Here is a 25,439-nt window from a genome sequence, read left to right as displayed (position 1 = left end):
TGTCTCTGATATATGAATAAAATTAGCTAAAAGGTTTGGAACAAATAATTCCTTAACATCCAGAATGTGACTGCATAAACTTCATTTTTTTTTAGAAAAACAGTCAAAAAAAAAAATCTGACTGTAATAGAGTCAAACAGTGACCTACAGCTTGTATGAGGGAGACTATAATGATTTTTTTCTTAGAAAGTCTAAAGTTTGACTTTCTTCATAAGCCCAAGCATAATTTAACTATAATATGAAATTTTTGCAAGTGTGTGCAAATATCTACTGTGAATCTATATGATTCTCCCTAGCCTCTTGGGATTCTTGGATATGGGATACCCATCAACATTAGCTGTTAAAAAGTTAAGTATCCCTTCTAAGTTATTCATCTAAGGCACCTCCTCCCCCTACGGTTATTGGCAATGGCAGGATGATTCATCTCATTTGTTTTAGTGATCTATCTTAGAATGAGTTACATTGCAATTTGGAGGAACTTATCTCTCTTACTTGACTACAGGATCCTTAGACCAGCCACCTGACTTCTAGGTGGCTATAAACCAGGAAGACTACCTCCTTTATTCTCAGTATATAAACTGTAGTTTTCAAAGATGTCTTCTCAGTGCTGAAAGCTTTGCTTAAATATATATGCACATAGTTACGCAAAATACAGTCTTTAGTATTAAGTGGAGTTTTGTGCATGGATTTGGGTATACATAAATGATCAGAACTTGAGCATGTATTTTTATATAATTTATCCCCAAATTTATTTCTGAGAAGTAGCAASATAGAGCTGAAAACTCTATATGTGAACAGAATCATGCAGATAGGGTAGTTCCCTTCCCACAGAGGAACAGAGTAGATGTCACTGTAATTTGTAAAACTGCCACCAGACTGGTACATGGGTCAGGCTGATCTGAGCTAATCTCAGATGCAGTAAGTAATCCTTGCTATGAAAATTTGATACATTTCTGCCATAGCTATGTTCAGTTGGCTGTGAAGGAGAATATTTGAACTTGCATGCAGTTACGGAGCTGCAGGTCAGCAGCTTCCACCTCTATTAAATTACGTGGTATGTCTGGATCCRTGGCAATTGGCCAGTTGCTTAGGCTTTCTGTACCCCATTTATAGTGTTTTTCTGTATTCCCAGGGAACCTCAATGCCTGTAAAGTCTTAATATACTAATTTCCAGTTATGCAGAACTCCTGGCCTCCAGCACACCAGGAACCAGTGCTGCAAAAACTCTGCAGCACTTGGTTCCCCCACTGAGTTGTGAGGAACAGGCAGGTACGGAGTTTCTGTACCTCTGTGGCTGCATGGGCTCCCTGAAGTGCTGAGCTGCAGAGAAGTTCTTGTGAGAGCTCAGCTGGAGTGCCGTCACGGTGTTTGCTGGCTGCTTCCCATGACATGAACACTGGCAGGGTGAGTGATGATATAACACGGCGATTGCAGGGTCTGGTTGTCTTTCTGCATCTTGGGCTAACAGTACCTGGGAATCACAAGGACACTTCTTTACTGCATACCTGTATGTCATAACTAAGATGTACATCACAAGGCTTAAGACATCTAGCTGGTTATTCTTCAAAACCCATCAGTAGCAGTCCTGGGAACTCTGTTGCAGTTTATCCCGCTGCCACTGATGATTTTCAGTGCAAGTAGGGGTCTGTTGCATGCAGGGACCGTATATGAACAGCTCTGGCAGCCGGGAGTTGGGAACTTCTGTAAGAACTGTTAGAAGAAGTGCTGATAGGTAGCCAGGTGAGAAGCAACTAAGCACACTTTGCAAACATCCAGTGGTGGTTTAACATAAGGTGCTATTGGAAACAAACTCACTAATCTACTGATGTTCACTTTGATTTCTTGGCATGGCAGAGACAGGGAAAGAGATGAAAAAGGGAGGAAAATTAAAAAGAGAAAGGCACATCTGAAAGGCATGAGCCTGAATGACAAGGGGAACTCTGAATTAGTGCAGGCACAGTCTGCTTTCATACATTCTTTGCTGTCTTTTAACACCAAAAGCATCCAGAAAATACTAGACTTCAACTGATCATAATGTTTTGGTTAAATTTATCTAGCAGCAATGATGGAAGCAGAAGTTGTATGTGTGATCACCTAAGCTGCTGGGAGTGAGAAAAAGAAGATCAATTTAGTGGAACTGAGTGGATTTTTCCACCATATCACCTTATTATCATGACACATGCTAAAAAAAAGCTTCCAATTCTCTGGGCTGGATTCTGACTTTCCTCTGATTTTTGCAGCGGTATAACGCTAAGAATGTAGRCAAAATTGTGGCTAAAATTTGATTTGGGAGTTTGCAGCCTAGGTTTTGTTTTGTTTTTGTTTTGTTTTAAATTTTACAAGCTTAAGATCCAAAGATAAGAAACAATTTGTACTTTTACCCTAAGGGAAGATGTGAAGCACAATTTATGAATGACTTTAAAAGGCCTGGATAATTTCTTGAGGTTCTTTGGATAGCAGATATGAAACATCTTATAGTTGACGTAAATATATTAAAATTATATACATTTTATGGAATGTTTTTGGCTGCAGTAGAATGTATTTTATTAATTATTTAAGGCCATGGCTTAATTTTAAGAATGATATCTTTTCTCCCTCTTTTTTTTTCAAAAATCTATGCTTTGAAAGAAAAATGTCTGTAATGAAAATCTGAGTTAGCAAATATTTTCTCCATGGCCTGGTTTTGCTGACATCAGCCATTGTGTCTTGCATTCCCTTCCCAAAGAAAAGTTGAAAAGGAAAGAGACAAAAAGGAAAGGGGTCACAGTATCTCAATTTTATTTTCTTTCCTGAAAAGTATTCTCTTTGGGCAGGCAGTAATTGTAGTTTCTAATGACACAAACTTGAAGGGGAACAGAAGAAGACTACAAACAGGTTTATGGGCCTATCAGCAGGAATATGTGGCTACAAATTGCTGAGTAAATGAAACAGCCTGTTGTTTCCTAAGCCTGAGTTTGTGAGTGTTATGCCAAAGTATTTGAGGAGGAGCTAGAGCACCAGGCGGTGTAAAGAATACCTGCTGGGTCCTAATTGGTGCCCACTGTTGTTAATGGCTTCCTGTGGCTGAATGTTTACTTGTCATTTGTTTTGTGCTTTGTTTCCCAGCTACTGGGGGAAAAAAAAATACTGACCAAAACTTTATTTTGCTTTTAAGTGTATCCCTGGACATCAAGTGCCATACTGCAAATTGTCTCACGATGCTAAGTACCTCGAGTCTATTCCTCAGTCCTGTAATTACCTGGTATGCTTCAAAAGTTACATTTACTTTTGATACTGTTTTTGAAATTGGAAAATTATCTAACTGACTTGTTATAATGTATATTAATTGTATAATTAAGAAAATTATACAATATCAGTGTATAGATGTTTGTCTACTACAAGACTCTGCATGGTCAGACATTTAAAAAATACATTAAATAATATCAGTCTCTCTGTTTTCCTGAAATGTTCATTTCTCCAGTAAATCTCAATTTTTGTGGAACACTTGTGAATGATCTGTGAAAAATGACAAAAAAAAAAAAAAAAAAAAAAAAAAAAACTTGCATGGTCAGAACTTACCTACAAAAAAGAGTTACTGCATGTGATGCAACAATTTGATTTATCGATATCCCTTCCATTCTGCTCCAGAGAGACTAAAACTACCCGTCTCAACGCTTCAGACCTTTTGCTTGTTCTTTCCTTGGTCTCCCTGACAATACTGCCTGTTAGTGCCAGCTATGGTGTGAATGCCTCCCTGCTGGGAAAAGGAGTGAAACTCCTATTTTTAACTACGACACTGAATAGTTTGTGGTGGATAACCATGTACACTCATTACTGATCAAGAAAGAATTAGAACTAGAGAAAACATCYTAATCCCATAATCTTGATGCATTTGTTTCCCCTATGCTGTTTTGTTTAATTGGGGGTGGGGGTGTTAGGGAAAGTTTAATTTCAATAACCCTAAAAAACAACTCAGACTTCTGAGAAAAAATACCTATATGCCACTTTAGTAACTGATTCTGTCTGCATGTCTGTGTTTGAAAGAGAGCTTCTAGATTTTTGTACTCTCTCCATGTGTGTACACAGCTTTATATGTTGAAACATAATATGACTGCAAAGAATTGAAATCAGATTGTTAGTAATAAAGTTAGTTTGAAAGCAACTTCTGTACTAGTAATATGTTAGATTTCAGTCAACATTTGAGATGTTCTGAGAGGCAAACAAGACTGAATGTGGGAGCAGGTTTCAACAAAATATAGCAYGTTTTGTCTTGGTAAACCTTGATTTGTCTATGGTCTAAATTTTGTCTGATGACAGTAGAATTTAGCTTATTTGTCTCAGTCTGAGAGAAATGGACCTGTCTTGAAAGTGAAAGAATATTTCCTTTTGGGCTAAAGGAAGACATTGGCATCCTAATTTTTTGTTTGKTTGGTTGGTTTTGATTGAATCACTTGTTTTAGAAGGAAAGCAGCTATGCCCCTCTAACATCTCTTTACATGCAGTCAGTTATTATACTTTTTAGTTTCAAACATACAGCAATGTTTGATTTGGGTCAGCAAAAAGTGAGGAAGTGCTATAGTTGGAGGAYTCTTGAAGCAATTTTTAATAAATTCAAGACAAATTGAATTCCTTGATCACTATTTCAGCTGTATTTCATATACATATCATTTCTATATGAGTTTTGGTATAAACTTAGCAGTGCATTGTCCACACAGTGTTTTATCTTATGATAATACAGTATTATCATTCCAGATAATACCATTTGGAGCTTTCCTATATCAGGAACTGCTTAGAGCTGAAGGAAATTTCTTCAAATATAAAAGACTGAGATTTAGATATAAAGGTTTAAGTATTTATTTTATGCTTGTCTGGGTGGTAGAGCAAGGGAGGGAAGGTGGGTCTAACATTGCTATTGACAAGCAGCCAGGCAGATTTCTGTTTTGCAGGCTGACCTCAGGTAGGGCACATCTAACTAAGATGGGAACCCTTTTTCATAATTCCAGAAGGGATATGAAAAGAACATTTTTTCTATAAAAAGAGGTACCAAAGATGCTCCCCCCTTTGTAGAAGGATGGTGATWAAAAAAAACAAAAAACAAAACCAAAACAACAACAAAAGCACTACAGGTAGGAGTTAACAGGTTTTGCCCCATCTCAGAGGAGAAGCTAAGTATTTTTTAGGGTGTTATTCCCCAATATGTTTTTAACACATCTCTGGGCATCTACCAAGCTATTTGCTATTTTTATCTGTTTTGTGTGTGTGTTTGTGTGTGTATTAAATAATTTAGTAGTTTTATTTTTTCTCTCTTCCAGATTATAGGACTACAGAATGAACTAATTAGGCATGGAGTCTTAAAGAACCAACAGGACTATGAAGACTTTTGGAAACTGATTCCCCAGAGCAGTCGCAGTTCACAGCTCAAAGGAAAACTTGAGGACATAAAATCAAAAAGTTGTATTTCTTCACATTTGGCCATACCTGAATATTTAATAAGTTTAGCTTTTTTTTTCCTTTTTTTTTAAAAAAAAGTAGCAGCAAGAAAGAAGCCAGACTTTTAAGTGATGTAGAAGGATGTAACTCATTAAAATGAATGCAACAGTGCTCATTTGTGTCCCATGAGAATCAAACCCAGCAGCATGATATTTTCTCTTCAGATTAATGCTGCTTATCACATTATTTAATGCTGCTTATCACATTATTTATGCTCGTTAAACAAAAAAAAAGGGGATCTCAGGCTCCAGAAAACAAAAGACTAGAGATATAAAACACCAGAATTTAATCTTCTTTCAATTCTTTTAATAAGCAAGATGACTATATGCGAGAGAGTGTAGAAACTCTGCTTAACAAGCATTTTGAAAAGGTTGTTTTCATGACTGAATCTATTACAGTATTAAAATGGTTATAAAGTATAATAATYTTTACTGGGTTAGGATGAGAAATACCTTGACTTGTGGTCATTGTGATCATTTAAATATCACTTACTTGTTCTGATCCTCTTAAAAGTCACTGAAATACATAGATTGTGTTCTCAGTCTTTGCTGCTGTGACCCTCTCTTAACCATTTCCCTATTTATTTTACACCCATATGTTGYTTTGTGTCTTAATTTGTGCCGTGATCCTGCAAATGTGTACTTCATTCTTTGTAGCTATTCCATTCATCTATATTTCCCTGCTAAGACTGCCAGAGAATAAATGAATTAAAATATCAGTAGTTGAAAATTAATTAATTGATTTATATAGAGATGTCTCAATCTCCATCAGTAGATCTAGAGCATAGGTTACTCTGCACTTGTACTGTTTATAGTACAAAGTCTCTTGTCTTAAACAAATCTGTGGGTATTATGATATTAAGAAATTAAAAAATGAATGATAAATGCCAGTCTAAAAACTGCATACTAGAGTTAGAAATCTCTGTTATAGCTAAACCATTTTTATTCCTGTGACAAATCAGCAATGAGGTTTTGGTTATGGTTTTATTTTGACTTTACAGTGATTGCTTCCAGAAGTTTGCCTCCTCATACCAATGTAAGAACCAGTACAGCACGTCCAACTGATGTTTTTCTAAGCCAAAGATGTGAGAAACTGAAAAAAGTAAGCAATTTTTGTTATATTAAACAAAACACTTGTGCTTTCAAACAGTGCTGCTCAGGCTGAGATTAAGTCATCCAAGGCTGCTGCTTCTTGCATCTAAGCTCTGCTTGGCACAGAAGAATAGTGGAAGCAGGTGCTGCGAGCCAGTCTACTCTGGCAGGTGACCCAATGCCTCAGAGTCTTCTCAGTCTGTGTCAAAGACCTCTGTACTTCAGATAAAGCTGTATCTTATATGGGGCAAAAAATTCTTTCACTGATACATGTTCCCTGAGAAGAAAAACTTTTCTCAGTAGAGCAGCATTTTTGCCTGTCAAGCTATAACTTCGCTGGGGTTTTGCTAGTGTTACTGTGCCTGATAGTGATGGGATTGTTGCCTGCCCTCCCTGCAGTGTTCCTAACCATTATGGCTGCCGGTTTTAAAGGTGGACTTAGCTGTAGAAACTTGTTCATCTGCCTTCTCTTGAGCCTCTGCAAGGCCCCTGCTGTGGACTGGTAGAGTGTTATTACAGCTACCARTTTTGTCAGCTGGGAGTGGTACCAGGTCCTGCTGAATGAGCAGGAAGAGGTGCATGTTGCATTTCGCCCTTTTAACTACCAAGTTGTGGAGAACAAGAATTAACACTCTTGTTTTTTCTTCTGGTGTCTTAAGATGATCCTTCTATTTTACTGATCTGAGCRTGAAGTCATATCTAGTTTTATACCCCAGGAATAACTCTGCCTTATGGTGGGAAGCAGAGGAACTGTCAAGAATTAGAGGAGAAAAATATTAATTACCATTTGGGTGATGCTTTCAGAGTAGGAAAGTCTGTTTCAGATTCAGGTGGGTGCTGCTGCTGTTAGGAAATAAGAGTAGAGCTAAAGAGCCTTTGTGAAGGTATCCAGATTTTCTGTCCTCCACACAAAAACTAGGTGGCCTTCAGGCAGGAAGAGTTTGAGGGGATATAGATGGAAGAGGAGTGACACAGAGAAGGGAAGAGTGTAMATGCTGAGAAGAATCATAGAATCAGTAAGGTTGGAAGGGACCTCTGGAGATCATCTAGTCCAACCTCCCCACTCAGCAGGATCACCTAGAGCATGTTAGACAGGGTTGCGTCCAGGCGGGCCTTGAACATCTCCAGAGAAGGAGACTCCACAACCTCTCTGGGCAACCTGGTCCAGTGCTCTGTCACTCTCACAGCGAAGAAATTCCCCCTCATGGTCAGGCGGAACTTCCTGTGCTTCAATTTCTGCCCATTGCCTCTTGTCCTGTCACACGGGGCAACTGAAAAGAGTTAGTCCCTGTCCCCTTGACACCCTCCCTTCAGGTATTTATACACATTGGTAAGATCCCCCTCAGTCTTCTCTTCTCCAGGCTAAAGAGCTTTACTAGCATGGCTGCCTTGTTACTTATTGTTAATCACTTGATTGAAAACTTCAGCACAAACAGTCTAAGGCTTGATGTTGCAAAAGGAGCATATTTAAAAGACAGTGATGAACAATGTGTGAAGTCTTTGAGAGACTCRGTAGTATTCCTAGTTCCAGTTACGTTAATTGAAGAGATTGATTCCACTGTTCACAGAAAACGGTTTGGATAGAAAATACTTTTCAAATAAGTTGGTGATACAAACTACTTGGCTGAAACAGCAGCAGGGTATGAAGGAAGGCAAAAATATCTCAAATTTTACCTCAGGCCCCTTCTCACCTCCTCCCCTCAAGCCGCTTGTCTCCCCTCCTTGTGTACAGTTCACCAGCTGTGCCCTGTGAGATGAGCTGGGGTGGGCCGCGTTCTTCACACCTCTGTGCAATGAGCACATCGCTCTTCCAATCTGCTAGACTTAGCAGTATTTCTTGGGCCAATCTGTCAGGTTGCTGAGGATACCTGAGAATTTAATTTTCAGTTTGCATTCTTTTCATAAGTACTACATGCTCTGGAGAAAAGTCAAACGTGGTCTTATGATTATGAACTCAATGTTTCCATCCATCTATCTTTTAATTTAATAAAGCTAGTTCTGTCCAAAAGGTATTTCACATGTTGGGCACACTGAGGTAATCTGTGTTGCAAGAGACAAAAATAAAATGCTCTTACTACAGGAATGAAAAATGTGATTAGTTTCAGTCTCTTCCTGCCAATCTTGTAATCTTAAATCCAGATTTTTTTACTGCATGCAAATACACAGCCATCYTGTGCTTTAATTTGTCTGATTTGAGCATATAATTTGCTGTATAAGTTGATATATTTGCTAGTTTTTGTACCTAATGTGTTCTACGCATCTAATTTTAGAGYCTAGTTACCAAATTATAATGTAGACAATGAAACAGTTTGAAAGACAAGAAAAGTTATATACTTTTGGTTTGAGAATTACAGAATATGTGATCAAGAGTTTCATCCTCTCTATTTGATTATGGGGCTTAAAGTTTTATTTTTAAGTACACAGAGTGTTTGTAGACTCCTTTTAACCTTTGGGCAAATTTGAAGGAATCCATTGGTGAATTCKGGCAATGTTACTGCAATGTAAAGTAGTTTTGTAAATGAGGAAAATGAGAGCTAGTGTATCTGATCTGCTAAGGTCATTTTGTGATAAGAGAAGCTGAGATTTTCATCTCTCACTCCCACTATTTCTTTTTTCTTCTTCTTTTTTTTCTTTTTTTCCCCCCTGATTCCAGTGAGGCGATGTGGAGAGGAGCAGGAAGTGGAAATGGATTTTCTTGCAAATAAGTTTATCTGGTTTGAGGGAGAAAAAACATGAGTTAGGAGATGTTTTGAGACAGAACTTTAACCATTTTTGGTTGCTTTTGATTTGAGACAGCGTTTGATGTTCTTACCTGATACTGCTTTTGTTCTCTTTGCAGAGCAACTGAAATCACTGTAATTACTGCTCATCAGAACAGCTTTTCCCCTCTCTCATGATTTCTAGTGCATTCATCACTGTTATGTAGGTGACAGTAACAAAATTACCAATTGTAATAGCTTTTCTATAAAGTTGCTGTTCTGCCTGAAGAGAGAAGCTCCCAATTTTTTCTCGCACCAAGTGGTAGCAGTCCCAAAGCACCCTGAAATGGGTGAGATAGCACTGTCTCTGTGTTGCAGAGTGTGTCTGCTAATACCCAGTYGCTTCCTTGCAGACTTCACTTGGGTCTCTTTCAGCTGCTGTTGTTAAGACAGCACATTMTTTAAGGATGCAGGTGATGCACTGGATTTTAGCTAGGGGATTTAAACAAAAAGGCTTTGAAGGTGGCCTACAATGTGAGACAATGAGGAGCTGGCTCATCTGGTATGACGAGCACTTCTCTTGATCAAAAGAGGGCTTCAGCCTCTTGCCTGTGCCTGAGACCCAACCTCATTCCTTCCAGTTAGACGGGAGTGTGTTGTGTGTACCCTACAAGTGAAGCCCCAAAGTCGTGCAAGTCCCCTTTGTTAAACTGAATATGAAAGATCATTGCCAGRTGTGGGTTTGCCCAGTGCAGAAGGAAGGGACAGGGAAGGTGGTGAAAAGATACTTAAGCTCTCCCGTTGGTTCACACTTGCCATTTGCTGTTTCTCAGCTGTGACGCTGACAACTCACCTCGCTACTGCCTTCTCTGTAGTGCCAGGGCTTCCCTTTCATGCCTCCAGGGCTAGAAAGAAGTGCCAGCACTGTGCAACAGCTGTGTGTTCCTTACACCCCTTCCCAGCAGTAGCCCCATGGGGCAGGATCACCTCTGTCACAGCCCCTGGTGCGGCAAATCACCCAGCCATCCCACTGCTACGCTGCTGCCTGCACCTGYGCCTGAGCCACCCCAGCACCAGCAGGGCATTTCAGAGCCAAGCACTGCCTCAGCTGCTGGAAAGTGGGTGCCTGCAATGCCCTGTCACCTTCTCTGGCTATCTGCCCTCTACCTTAGTATCATCTCTGCTTTCACTGAGTAGCACTTTCCTGTCTTGTACTCAGTTATCTCAGTCATTGCTCCCGCTGATCAACAGCATGCTGTGGCTGGTTAATAAATGAACGGTTATTGRAGTTCTGGGTAGGGTTCAGCACTGGAGTACAGGACTTGTTAGGGCATTTCTTTGACTCATTTGCCTTCTTATCTTTGACCCGTTGTGTATTTGAAAATATTTAAGCAATATAATTTGGCTGTAGGCTGGAAAGGGGCCTGGGTACGTACATTTCACTCCGCTTTTTCCTTAGGTCTGAAAGCTACTCTCTTCAAGCTGAAACTATAAGTAATTTGTAGTGAACTGCTGAGATTAATAGGAGATGACTTAGAGCAGTGGGGCCTGACCTGCTTCATGTTACTGTACAGATTTATAGGAAGGGTTACTTGGAAGCCATTGCCATTAAAAGTAGCTTTAAGGCAAAGTTTGTTTCTGCCTAGTGCTGCTATCTGGATAGATGATGCTTCTATAAACTATAATTTTGTCCATTCTTAAAATTCCTTTTAGTTCAGTGAGTTCTTTTTCTCCAAAAAGGTRGAAATGTTGAAATATACCTAAATGAAGAGAACTACCATAGGATTTAACTACCAGCTGCAGCCTGTAGGAGCACTTAGGTTAACTTTTATCCTGCGTGTGGATCTAGCAAAAAGCAGGATGGGAGAAAGGTGAATTTTTCCCTATAAACAGAGTAAAAGTGAAATCACAGAAGCATCATTTGTATCTCTCTAAAAAACCCCAAACCTATAAATAATTTACTTTTCTGTGTACCACTGGCCACGCATGAGCTATTATCTAGTCTGGATAAGCAACAAGGAAGCCAAATTATGCCCTTAGTAGAGTAAGTCCTAAATGATTTTTCTAGGTGAAAGCACTCTGAATTTCTACCAGTATAAGTGACAGCAGAAAACCAGTAGTGAATGTTGGAGGTAAAGTCCTCTCTTGGTTTTTGGAGAGAGGCTTGTTTGTAGACACTTTCAGGTGACTTTTTGTAATTGTTTCCAAGCGAAAGGAGGATTAGTGGAGATGTCACCAAACCGTGAGGAGGCCTGGTTGCCCTTTCATCCTGCCCCAGTCTAACGGTAGGCCACATGGGCCCTGTTTGCATGACCCAAGACAAATATATCTTAGCTCGGTGCTTGTTACTATAAGCTTGACTGCAGCAGAAGTGATTGTTCACAAATATGTGAGAGAAAAATAAAGCAGAGAAATGGAGAGACTGTGTTTTATACATGAAAAGGGGAAAAGGCCACTTGAAAATGAATTTTAAAACCCCACCTTTTCAGGCAATTATATTGGCAGAATCACAGCAAAAGAAAATGTAGTGCCATCAATATATTTTTAGAAGACTTACATTATATCAAAGATAGAAAAGTTTAGGCCAAGAATTTAAGGAGATTGGTTGAAATGAAGTGGCTCATTTTTGTGTGTCCAGTTTGTGACATCTTAAAAGTGTTCTTGGGTTGGGGAAGGAAAAACAAGAGGGAAAAATGGCACATATGCAAATGATCTTTCAAAATTTTCTAGTGTTTTGCATCTTAGGAATACATTTCTATTTACACAAGTACTTTTGAATAGTTACAATGGTGAGCAATTTCATGGTGATAACAATGTACTTGTGCAAAGCCAGCATGTAGCTAGCTAGCTTGGTGCAAGTCTGTGGAGAGTCAGGCCCAGAAAGCTTTCATTTTTCTCCATGAAATGCAAATAGCTTTCAATCAAAAGCCTTGTCTGCTCACAAACTGGCACTAACTTAAATGCATTTGCATTTTGTAACTGATTGAGGCAATCAATGTAGGTTTTACATAGACATTGCCTAGAGCGTTTCCTGGTTTTATATTCCTGCCCACTGTGGTTAGAGATGTATATGTAACCTCTTTATAAAGGTTTGCTTGTGTTCTTCAGTGCTAATGTACATTTATATACATTAGTACTGTTTCACTTTCCTTAAATTACCTATTCCTATCATACAGATACATGTACACATCCTCTTTCAATTCTAATGTTTGGAATTTGAGCTTCAGTTATAGGCTAAATGAAGATCCTCAGCCTCATGAATTAAAAAAATATTAAAATATTAAAAATATTTTTACTCTTTCCTCGTTTGAAATTCTTTTCAAAACGAACACTTTTTTTGCCTTGTTGCAGGGAATAACCCTAAAATAGAGAAGAACGGGAGTCAGAATGTATAATGCATCATATAATCTACTTTCAAAATTTATTTTTTACATTTTGATGCTATTCCTGAGACTCAAAATGGAAGAGAAAATCAGTATGTAAAATATTTTACAAATAWACTGTTTTTGCAAGTTCCTCCCAATTTACAGCTATTAAAACAATTAAAATGTAGGTAAGAGTTTTTTTTTTTTCCTTTTGGATAAAGTCACCATTCATAATAAATCCTGAAAGTGAAAGAGAACAGCAAGAAAATAGATGTTGCTCTTACTAAGAATATTTTTTTATATCTAAGAGAAATTGTCTGTGCTTAAACATTCAGCAGTGTTAGARTTTTAGCAAAATCCATCTCTGACTCAGAACAACGGTCTGTAATTTTGTTTACATATACACATAGTTCTGTGCTAGAAAACTTTCTTGGGCGTGCTTATTTTACTAGTATTGACATACAGTTGGCTGCCCCTAAAAGTGGTTTGAAATCTAACGTGAAGAAAGCATTGAAAATGCCAAGTGCAGAGTAGTGGATATTACCTTTCTGAAACAGCAGGATGCCCTGAATCAGCAGCCTTCATTTCATTCCTCCTGAAAGACAATTAGATCTAATATATAAAAGATGTATATAATAATATTTAAATTTGTCAATTTAAATATACTAATTTTTGCCTCTTTCACTGGAATTATTTTAACTAAAGAGCCCTGCTAATGTTATAGAGTACTCCACAAAGTGCTGAAGTTCCTGCTGATTAGCCAGAAGCTCTGTTGCTCTCTACTCAGTACTGAGATCCCCATTCTGAACTGGGAAAATTTTGGATATATCATGAGGACAAAAAACTGTGTTGCATTAACAAATGAAAATATAAGATTGGCATAAAACAAACGGAACTAAATGTACATGTAAGAAGTGTGAAGTTGGGGATCATATTACTCATTTCTTCAGTCTGACTCTTCCTTAAGGAAATGAGGTTTGGTGTAATGCTGCTGTCTATTTGTTCTTCTTTCTGTCTTCCCAGTGACTTTTGAATACATTGGCCAGTTTCATCTCAGTTTTACAGGGAGAWTAAGGCCTCAAGTATATTTAGATTATGAAAAGATTTGTGAAAATGGGTATCCAGAAACAGGAGAGTGAGTCAGTGAGTCACAAATCTGAAGAAAAGACTGAAGTGCACAAATCTGAAGAAGGGACTGAAGTGCAAGTTGAGGGGTTTTCTTCTGTCACTTTGATGGTCTGTTCAGCATAGGCACTGCAATGAGCCAGCAAGCATTGCTCAGCTGTTGGTGTAGAATTTAGGAATAATGGACAGAAAATGGCAATTTTATGGTAAGGGAAGGTGATCATAGAAGATATGAAGCAATTTTTTTTAGTTACTGCAGCCACCCTTCATTTTTAATGTAATTAAAGTCACTATGGACTCATTAACTTGCTATATCTGAGTGTACCAAATCCCAAAGTGTGATGCATATATAACATTCAGCCCATCACAGGTCCACAATGACAGGAGTAGGGAAGAAATGAAAAAGGAAATGTTGATCCTAGACCTAGGTGACCAAAATATGGACAAGCATGTTGGCTCTCTGGATATTTTTTTTTTGTTGTYGTTGTATTGTGAAGGAAGACCTGAAAAGCTGGAAGTATTCCAGCATTGGTAAGCAAGCATATAAAAAGGAAAAAAAAATCAGAAATGGGAAGGATATTGATGTTAACAGCAATGGAGAAAAGGATTTAACAGAAAGAAGAATATAAACTGTTCAGTAATATTGACAAAGCTTAGCATTAAACAAGTCGTCATCTTTCCAGGGCAGCGCATCAGAAGTGTTATTAGGTATATAGGACTAAACTGAGGAAGATCTGTTAGGTATTGAGATGTAGATTTGTGAGCCATTTACCCAAAGGTAATAGTTATATCAGTGTGAAGAGTGGAGGCTCTCTGAGAATAAGATACAGAAGATGAGACCCAAGATAGAGCTTTGAAGAGCTCTCACAGACAGGAGACAAGAGACAGAGGAGAATGAGGAGCCATTAGAGGAGAAGAGGAATCCATATATGTGCTAGGCTGTAATATAACATAGAGATAACTTTGTTAGGACTTTCTTGGCATCAGAAGTGCCCATGGCTTACTCTATGCAGCTCAGATCAGGCTGTTACTTGTATCTGAACTTGCTTGTTAAAACTAAATTGTATACCTCTACCTTACAGCATAGAGGTAACTTTAAAACAAGGGACCAAAACCAACCTGAACTTCAAAGGAGAAAAGGGAGGGTGAGGAAGGGCAGAAGTCAAGAAGGAGAAAATGTAGTGCTGCATGTAATGGGGCTGAGGAGGGGACAAAACTGAATGAGATGCATGTAGTTCTCATCACAGATGGTACAAAGAGGTGGAAAGGAAGAAGCCAGGTTGGGTCAAGGAATACACTGATGGGAGGAAGGAGCATTGATGGTGGGCAGAAGTATTAGGCTTCAGAGGGATGAGGCAAAAATTTGAGAATCTAAGAAGGTCTAGAACCTGTTTTTTCATGTGTGTGGTGGATACTGTGATATACTTGAATGTTAGTAGGTGAAGACTACCACTCCTGTCTCTCTCCTCCCATTCCTGTTTTTAATTACAGCAAAAAAACCCTCCAAATCTCTCCACTACATGCTTCAATTTTTCCTAAGCAGTATCATTGTATGTGTCATGTCCTGAAAAGGCTTCTGGCTCTTCCTCCACACAAGCATCACCAAAATGCGCCTGCCTCAGAGCAAGGAGGCAGGAGTCCGTGCATGTGGGGGCCRGTCTCTCAGGGCAGGAACAGGAGGAGACAGAGCCTCTCTTTATGCTTTTGAGGAACTGTATTTTCTGAGGGGACCCAACCTTGCCTCCCCACCCAAATAATCTTTCACTTTTTGGTATAGAAATTGCAGAAAAGCAATTACTGGCAGCCAGAAAATTGTAATCAGTTGTACATATTTCCCTTTCTAGCCCATCTTCCACTTGCACTGGTAATTCCAAACCAGGGTCTGCAAGACTCCAGCCATTCCTGTTTTAAATCTATTGATACAGCAGCAGAGATTAACAGGCAGTTAATATTTACTTCAGTTTAAGGCTGTTAAGCTCAGCAGCAGATGTAGTTAGATGTACAGCCAGAGTAGATGCCAGAGTATGGATCAAAATCAGATATTCTGCGTCATTTGGGGGAAATAGAAATGTGCATATAAAAGAGATTCATAGGAAGGGTTGAGGTTTGAGGATTATTTAATAATGAAAAATCATCATTTACTTAGAACAACTTAAGGTAGTTCATTTTAAAGTGGAGTGATGTTTCAGCAAAGAATCTTTTTTTTTTCAAAAACTATATCAGAGGCAGGGCACGGGTGGGCCTTTTCATGAAATTGAGCTTTATTCTTCATTAAGAGTTTAAAGTGCTCTTGGTGAAGCTTGCTCATGGGAGACCCTGCTGTGCTAGCTTGCTGGCTATCAAGTAGATGGACTTACGGATCGAAAAAAATCTATGCAGAAGTCATTGTGAAGTAGCTGATGTATTGTGAATTCACTGTTCCTTTTTTAGTCCTGGAAATATTAAGGAGTAAGCTATTTTAAACAGAGTTAGTATGAAGTAGTTATTCAGGTTATACCTCTGCATAGATGGGCCCTTTGAAGTTATTCCTTGTCAAGTATTTCCAGTGTTTCTGGAATGAGTCTTGGTAATCAGGAAAAAAAATCTAGAGTTGTTAACCACAAATATTCCATGAGTGGAGGAGTTCACAGATATGATATTACCGGTCTCTTGATATCCTGCAGAGGTGACTAATGTATATAGAGATGTGGAGAAGGGAAGAATCATGCCAGCTCATTTTTAGGAGTATAGATAAGGAAAACTAGGGGAGCACCACATCTTGATGCTTTCAGCAACCTCATACTGAAAAAGAAAGTCACAATGCCATTTCTTTTTCTGAAAACCAGGAGTTATTCATGCGTGTAGTTTACAAATCGTAACTGCTGAGGTCACACATCAGTGTGGTCAGGGTGTTTCATATTTAATCTAGTAGTAGTTTGTGGTGTGCTCATGAAGCTCTGTCACTAGGACAGGTACTTGCCTGCGGGAATTAGAAAGTGCTATCTAAGAACTGCGATGCCTTGTGCTGACAAGTCTTTTATTGGCGTGAACTCTCACTGTTTTCTTCGTCAGGACAGCTGCTGGGTGAGCAGATTCTGTTTCATCTGTGTCAAAATGCAAATTTGCAACTGGACAGGAAATTCTGAGAGCTGAGAGGAGAAAAGARTTTGGGAATATAGGAACAATTTAAAAACTTTTTTTTCCTATACATTATTTTTCTATGCTGAAAAATACATAGGCAGCCTGATAAGCAATTACTATATTACATTCCAGTGGCATTTTAAAATATGAAAGTGAAAATATGAAATACTGCTTGTGTATCGGTCATTACCAAATCTCTTGTATGCCGAGTATAGAAAATGTGTCATTTACGTTGTAGTTTCATTTAACTTATTAGTAATATTGTCATATACAGAGAGTTAGGCATAATGTAATATATAGGTTGTTCTGTAAAAGGGTTGCAGGTGTGTTTGGCTAAAGCTATACATTGCAGGCCTGTTTTCTCTCACCTTGGTCTTTGTGTTGTCATTTACATCAGTGCAAGTAGGTGTAAACTGCTGCTAATTCAGGGAGGTGGCAATGACTGCCCAAGGTGCAGAGACAAGAGAATCAGACCTTCTATTTGCAATACCTTATATCTGCACTGCAGAATATGTTCCCTATTCATTTTTCTTTCAGTGTGCTTTTCAAATCAATAGGTACTTCTTGTGTTGATAATTTGCAGAAACGCATAGAGTCACTTTATCAAAACTTTTTTGATGACCTCAGTAAGAGTGCTGAAAGCAAATGCGAAAGGAACACTTAAAAGAACAGTTAATAAAGTTTTCTTTAGTTGTTGATTTTTCTTTTCTCCTGAAAAAGCATCCTTCGTTTTGTCTGGCATATGGACCTAAGACCCACACATTCCATGGTGAAGGTATCACTAATGATGTGCTAGTTCTCAAGGATGTATCAGAGTGCTGCAGCTAACACCCGATAACACTGCTCACTCCAGTGCTGGCACACTTTGCCTGCTGAGTGCAAAAATCTCTCCTGAAACAGATCTGAAGCAAGAAGTAGGCATCTGCATTGACTTGCAGGACCGTACAGCAAGTAGCCTAAAGATCAGTTCTCACTGAGACTTCTCTTTTTCAGAACACTAAATAAAATACCTGATCATTTCCCTTTTGAATGTCTTGTGTTCCCCCTCATTTCCTATATACAGGAAATACAATTGTTACTTATGTTAAAAAAGTTTAGCCAGTTCCCTTTTCAAAGCATATTAGCTACACATTTTGATAAGATTTTCCTTTTTTTCTTACATTTTTTTCACATGACTGAAATTAATTAGAGCTCCTTATAATTAATATCTTTTCTCTGAGATTGACCCTTCCTTAACTTCTACTTTGTAAGAATAAACATGCACAGTTAAAGCAATGAAAGTCTCAGAGTTAAGACTGAATGTAAAGACTGAATGTAAGAACAGTATGAATCTGACAGGGAGCTACAGGGTGCAAATGCTTGTAGAGATTGCTGGAAATAATTCTCTTTTCTTGATTTTAACTGTTGTTTTCAGGCTGTGCTGGGTTTCTGCAGAGAGAGAACTACTTTGTTGTTTACAGACTACAATATACAATTAACATCTGGCACTAGGTCAGCGAGGCTGGTACACTACATCCTCTCTTTGCTCAGCTGGCCTCTTAAACTGCCTGCTGTAACTGGGATGTTTGTAGTTATCTTCTGCCTTGATAGTAGTTTGTGTTGTGTTATGTGGTCAAAAAATCATAGACAAGATTGTCTGTAGATTTCGGTAATTAGATCAGTTTGAAAAGGTAGATAGTCTTTGAGTTGCACAAACCTTTCCCAGACTAAGAGCAAGAATCTTGTATTTTGAAGAACTTTCACCAAAAGTGTAGGAATATGACTTTATTTTGCAAATTCTGTAAGAAGGTAACATAGTTCTAGGAGACTTAAAACTTCAAAAGGTGTTTTCTCCCTGACATCTCCTCATCTAATCCTGTCTTTACTCATCATGTTTAAATGCCAGGAGGACCTGACAGACTGTTGACCTAGTCTCCTGTTAAGGGGTCGATTACATTTTGCTCAGCTACCCATAGGATCTCCAGTGACTCGGGTTTGGCCAGTATAGGTTGCTCAGAGAGGCATTCAGTTTTGGTTGGATGGCATCAAAAATGGAAAATACATTTGCTTTGCTTGGTAGTAGCAGCTGATGTCATTCTCTGTTCAAAATGTATACTCTGTTGCTGTTTGGAGTTCTTTCTGGTATCTCCTTCCATTCACTACTCTGCTTTTGTTTGCTGTTTTAAAGAGCTGTTCGGTACCTGGAATATTTTCCATATGGAATTATTTCATAATCCTGATTTCATCTCACTTTTCTTTCTTTCTTTTTTTTCTTTGATCATTGAAATTGTTTGTAATATTTCAGTCTCTCACTGGAGATACTTTCTCCAGTCAGTTAAAAAATGTTTGGCTTCCTCCTGTCACAGTCCAATTTTTCAGAATCTTTTTCATTGCTCTTTTGTCAGAACTATATTCCAGGGGTACCAGTGTGAAGAGATGAAAAACTTCTTTCAACTGTTAGTTACTCTGTTTCCTGTTCATCTAAGTCTCAGTTCCTCGTAAGGAGCCCTTGGTGCGTTTCTGGTCTTTTATGATCCCCAGTTCCTTTCTGGTGTTGCTCCCATTTCTGTAGGTTTACCTGCATTCCTCACCCTTAGGTAAGCATGGGGCTGTGTTGCAGTGCATACTGTCAAGCTGACCCATTCAAACGAGTAAGCTAGGTGACTCCACAGGCCTACCTCCTCTTTTTTTATCATCCCACCAATTTATATTGCCTGAAAGCTTGAGCTATATTTCTTCTCAGGTCACAGAACAGCCTTGGACTGACTGACACACTCCATAACATTTCTTTTGGGACAGGCCAGGTGTATGCTGAGTCCTTCTTGAGAAACCATTTTTTGCCATCTCTGAGGATGTGTTTACACACATGAGTGTGAACAGTCACTTTTCATCTCCATCATGCTCAAAGGTGGCTGGAGAAGTGATCTTGGTCTTGCTGTGTATCTGCATTCGTGTTGCTCCCGTGTACTCCACATAAGCCAGAAGTACTATACCATGTAGACTGGCCTAGCATGATGCTGATGAGAAGATGTGTTTGACTAAAGGATGCACTGGCCACAATAGGCTTTAACCCACTTGGCTGAGTATAGGCTCCTAGTTCCATCTGAGATGCACTAGGGCTATCCTAGGTAGTGGCCTAGCCACGTTATACCATGCATTCTTCAAAATGTCATCCAGAGTGAAGCAGAGTGCCTCTGATGAGGTGACAGTATCAAATACACTGCTATAWGCACTTAGAAACATAGAAAAAATGTGGTTGCAAGGGACCTCTGGAGGTTTCCAGTCCAACCTCTGCTCCAGGAAGGGCCAACTTCAAATCTAGATCAGGTTGCTTAGGGTTGAACTTGCCTCTTGGGACACACCAGTTCTGAATCTGCCCACTGTCAATGGCATCTTTAATCAGAATTTCACAGGGAAATTTTAAGTCAAATCTCTTATAAAATCAAATTGTTTTGCATCCACAAAGTTATCATTACTAGCCAAACTGATAAGCTTCTCAAATAATGAAGAAATGACTGCATTCATTATGTGTTTATTCAGTAAATCATTATAATGAGCTGTTTCATCTAAGGGTCAGCAAACTGTTAAAGACATTGACTGAATTTTTTGTGCAAGACTTGCTGTCAGCTTCCCTCATGACAGACCTCATTTGTTTCATGAACCTTTGCTTGTGCCTGGAAGTGAAAATGCCCAAATGTCTTGTTCCTGTGTTGATTCCAGCAGAGCCATAGCCAGGCACTGCTGGAACTCCAATACGATGCTTTGCATATTCATCTCCTGAGAGCTGCAGGTAGCAGCTTCTTGACTATAAGTAATTTGAGGCAGGTGAAGGAAACTATTGGGAAGAACAGTGAAACAAYGCAGTTGAACCACTGCAGATCTCAGGGAAGTGTAATAGCCACCTAGTGTAAACAAGAACATTGTTTTTAAGGTTTCATCAGAATAGTCTTTGTGCAAAGATTACTAGACTACTCTTTCTTCTTTTGGTTTTCTTCTTTTTTTCTGACTTTAAAGGGGTAACATGGCCTGCCAAGACATTAATTCTCTGTTTCCAAGCTCTGGTGCTTTTTTGGCCTCTGAACTAGATTGTTTATCTTGATGTATACCTACCCATTATGAAAGATGTCAGAAAGAAGCAGTGTAATTTCCTAGCCAGTAATGAAAAATCATTTGGGGAGTTTTGGGGCTTTTTTACCAGTTTACCACAGATGCTGTAAGAGATAGTCTGGTGTTACAGCTAAGCAGATCTAACAGTTATTGTCTGTTATATGTTATAACAGCTATGCCAAGTCCTGCTCTTTTTCTTTCATGTCCTTGGTCTCCTGCTTGTGCTTATCTGATACCAAAGTGAGCTAGTTCAGAGAGCTTAAAAATACTCACTTTTCCTTTTCCTTTGTAACATTTCTTTATTTATTCTACTAGTTTACTTTCCTCAATTGCTAACTGGGCCAGGACTGTGATTTCATGATAATTTTGGATTCAGGTGAATGTGTACTGCTTGAAGTGAAGACGTTGCCCCCTTCCCACYCCTGCTTTTGCTGTCACTGGAACTCATGCAGCCTGTGTGGGAGTCACATCTCGGTGTTGATCTGGAGAAAAGTCATGTTCCCCCTGCTGCTTTTTCTTTTCCTTTCAGTTAATTTTGAGATGGTTTCCTGATATGGCTCACTGCATGGTTGTACAAGTGCTAGCGGCTGGGGATAGGRCCTCCTTTTGCCAATAACCTCTACTTGAGAGATTGTGAAAGATCTCCTTCAGTTATGCCCATGTTAATCTAGACCCATTCCACTGAAACTAGAGCATTTATTCGTTATCTACTCTGATGTAAATGAGATCAGAATCCAGCCCTCAGCTGGAAAATCCATCTCAGTGGAAAAAAAGTATTGCATGAGAAAAGATACGAAGGACAGAATAACTGGTAGGTAACCCTGTTCAGCAGTCTTTTTTTTTTTCTTTCGGTGGAATGGAGTTTGATCTGAATAAGTTATAAAATAGKCTGGCTCATTAAGCTAGTTACCTTTCTTTCAAGCGAAGAGACATTTTAAGATGGATATCAAGGGGCAAATACACTCTAATGAGACAGTTAGTAGACTTTTAGTTGAATATCCCACTTAGAAAACACATCTTTCTRAGTTTTCTTTCTTCTGCTGCTCACAGAGCTCAGCCAATGTATCAGGATCAGTGTGCTGCCAACCTCCACTTCATCATCCAAGTAAACACACCAAGTCCCAAAAAGAAACTGAGCAAATATTTCCTAAGGTAAGTGTGAAAATCCCAGCCCTCGCTGGGTCCTTTCAGCTGATGTTCTCTGTAAAATTGCTAAGCTGAATGTATGGAATAAAGTCCACATTTGTCTGTGGTGTTTCTAATGGCCTTGCTGGAGTCACACTTGGTACCCATTTTGATGCAAAGTTACTCATAAGTCAGTGAGTGATTTGGTTTGTCTTCAAAGCTCTCAGTTGATTTTTCTGCAGCGAAAAGTTATCTGAACTAAAAGGGAAAATGTTGGTAAGTTGTGGATCCCCACGTGTTAAAGTGGCAGTTCCATTTTAATAACTCTCTCATTTGTCCTTCTAAATTAAAAAAATCTTAGCAATTCATTCCATGCTCAATTTCTGACTTTAATCATACTCCATTCATATGTGCATAAGGTATAAGAGGGGAAGTCCAGGCCTGTGCAATGTGAGACTAATGTATCACTTGAGWTGTGAAGATCTTGCTCACGCTCTGCTCATAAGGAGGGCTTTCAGCCACTGACAGTGCTGGGTCTCCTCCTCCAGGCCTTCCAGTGAAATCCCCCTTTCTAATGCTTTCCAGTAAGGTATAGCTATCAGTAGAATTTAGAAGTGTCAGTACTTATAAACGCAAAACCTATATTGGTTTAAAAATGTGGCTGCTCTTCTTTGCTGCTGAGGATGAAATAGCACATTTTTTATTTTTCCCTCCAGTAAGTACATGTTGAGAGGACTTTTTCTGAATATCACTTCTTTGTTCCACTGGGCCCTCAATGTGTGTGGGGTTCAGGCCTGCATTTTGCCCCACGTTGATTATTATAATGAACTTCAGCCCCTGCAAGGACAGGTTCTTCCATTCTTCAGAGCATAAAAGCTAAAATAATCTCTTGGTTTGTTGATTTAGTTGTGTCACTCCCATGGGAGGATCTCTCACTGGATCCCCGTCTTTTCACATCTCCAAAGCTTCTTGAAGCTTATCTTCTTCATTGCAATATTTTAGATTGCCTTGCTTTTGTAATGTCCTCAGCGATTTTCCTTTCCTCCATTGTGGCCTCTATGTTGCTGCCTAGGCACTGCACAGGTTCCCTGAGCTCATCCAGAGAGCCCAGACCACAGTCATCCTAATAGTCCACCCCAGCTGCTCTGATCAGAGGTGGTCTCAAAGGCAAGCATTGAAGTATTGTTTCCCTTCACTGACTTTTCCTCTGAGTGTCCATCCTGAGAGAATGACAACTCCTTCTGGAACATTAAAAGCAATTATTACCCTATAGGAGTTACTATAAATAAATCGTATATGCTACTCACAGAAAAAGATGACTAACTTCAGGAGCAGAAAAGAAAATAGAGTCTTAATATTTTAAATTCCAGTGCTAGCAAAGAGTAAGTGATCAAGTCTTCCAACAAGCCTTCTAATTAATTCTTCACTAAAAATGTTTTAGGGAATAGACTGCTTCTCTCCTCCCCCACCGTAATATTATTACAGTGCCTGAAAAATCAGATGTGCTTCAGAAATTATGTCTCTGCTCYCTTCAGCACCAGAGAAGAATTACATGAGTGAGGGCTTTGGGCCAGAACTGAAGTGTGCCGGCTTGGAACAATTGTCAGTATTGGAGCTTCAGAATTGAAGATTATGCTGTTGAGTTTTTATAATTTACTTTGTTTCCCTCCCATCACTTCATGTTATCTCTCTATATCATACCCAAAGGATCATTGTTTCGCCACATAGTAGAAAATGCTTCAGAAAACCTCACCATTGCATTAGAGAAACAAAAGTCTATTTTTTTTAGCCAAGAGAAAAATGAACAGAATTAATTATTGTTTTAAAACGCAACTCAACTTGGAGATTCGAATGTGGTCATGTGGTTTGTCTGATGTATAGAGACTGTAGTTGTTGTCAGCAGCAATAAGAACCTCAGTTGGTTAATTTGTTTCTTACTAATGTGGAGCTGTACCATTTGCTTTTCAAAATTCTTAGAGGTAACATTTTTCAAACATGAGTTCATCGAGCCTCTGAGCTTCCCATTGGTTGGATATCCCCTGAAATGTGGTCATAACTGTTGTTGTATTTGTGTCAATAGCACGTTGAAATACACTCTAGAGGTTGGGACATTATTTGAAATAAAGTGAATTTAGGCAAAGGGATGAAATTGTCTGGACTGGGTCATGAGAACACAGCTAAAAATCTACTCTTTGAATAGCTTTGGGGGTATTTTAGTGCRAAGTAGACTCCATTTTACAGATTTTCTTCATTTGTCTTTCAGTCACACTTTTTCTCATTGTGCCTGGGAGTCCTCTTTGGTCACAATCTCAGGGTCCTGCCTGTGAAACGTGGTCACAGTTTCACTTCTCACTCCAGCCATTTCCTCAGAATTCCTCCCACACATTTCTCTGGGCTAGCCAGATCAGACAAGATTTAGCCATTCTCATATTAGCATGGATTTATGGAGTTTTAATGTTTTCCCGCATTTCTTTGATTTGAGTGGATTGAAAAAAGGGAAATGAAGAAGTGGGAAGAGTTTATAACCTGTTTGAACTCCACTGTTTTTCACAATATGTTTTATTGATTTTAAATTTCACATACTTTAAGCATTTTCATAGTTTTGAAATTGTTAGAGTTTTAAAACAGTATTTCAAATTAAAAATAAAAGTGTACAGACTTGGCTGTAGGCATACACTTCTTACAGTTATTATAAACTGGTCAACCAGAATTCAAGAAAAAAAAATCAAGATACTATTACTTTTAATTGAAAATCATTGCAAACAAATCTAGGAAAATCAATCATAGAATCATAGAATTAGTAAGGTTGGAAGGGACCTGTGGAGATCATCTAGTCCAAAGAACAAACAAGTGGCCCATATGGGGAYTGAACCCACGACCTTGGCATTATTAGCACCATGCTCTAACCAACTGAGCTTGTGTACTACAAACTTTTTGTTCTCTAAGCTAGCAGGAGTATGAGACGCAGGAYGGCCCTGCTAGCCTGGTGCTCCATCCAGGTTCAAACAGCCTGGTGAGACTGAACTTGCACTGCACTGTGCTGTGTCTCATACAGCCTTAGGGTTAAAACCTTTGATAGCTAGTCCATGGGAAACTAAGAAGGACCATGTCATAATAACAYGACTGATTAAATGTTGGACAAATGTGAATGAACTGGCAGAAGTCAGAGTTTGATATCACAGAGGTACTTAAGTCAAAACATACTCCACATGTATCCTGATACAGAGTGGAAATGGCAACAGTGGTGAGCAAAARTTTTCTGCAAGCACCCAACATAGATAACCATCGTGTGGAAGGCATATGCTTTTTAAGCAGCCTATAGAAATGAATAAGGCAGGGGGTGCCCTGCTGTGGTACAT

The 25,439-nt window shown here is 38.9% G+C and overlaps 1 protein-coding gene across 1 annotated transcript in view; it reads left to right on the top strand.

Moving 5' to 3' along the window:
* Positions 1-25,439, top strand: part of LOC146589839 (uncharacterized) — a 69,902-nt gene that overhangs the window by 27,811 nt on the left and 16,652 nt on the right. The window contains exons 5-8 of the mRNA XM_085315426.1: positions 3,155-3,241; positions 5,292-5,430; positions 6,470-6,570; positions 22,006-22,107. Coding sequence (XP_085171552.1) covers positions 3,155-3,241; positions 5,292-5,430; positions 6,470-6,570; positions 22,006-22,107 — 429 coding nt within the window. The remainder of the gene's footprint in view (positions 1-3,154; positions 3,242-5,291; positions 5,431-6,469; positions 6,571-22,005; positions 22,108-25,439) is intronic.

The sequence above is a fragment of the Rhea americana genome, unplaced genomic scaffold (genome assembly GCF_003343005.1).
Source record: "Rhea americana isolate MKP2758 unplaced genomic scaffold, rheAme1 scaffold_43, whole genome shotgun sequence".
In the NCBI taxonomy this organism is placed as follows: domain Eukaryota; kingdom Metazoa; phylum Chordata; class Aves; order Rheiformes; family Rheidae; genus Rhea; species Rhea americana.
This window is presented reverse-complemented; position numbering and strand designations above follow the sequence as displayed.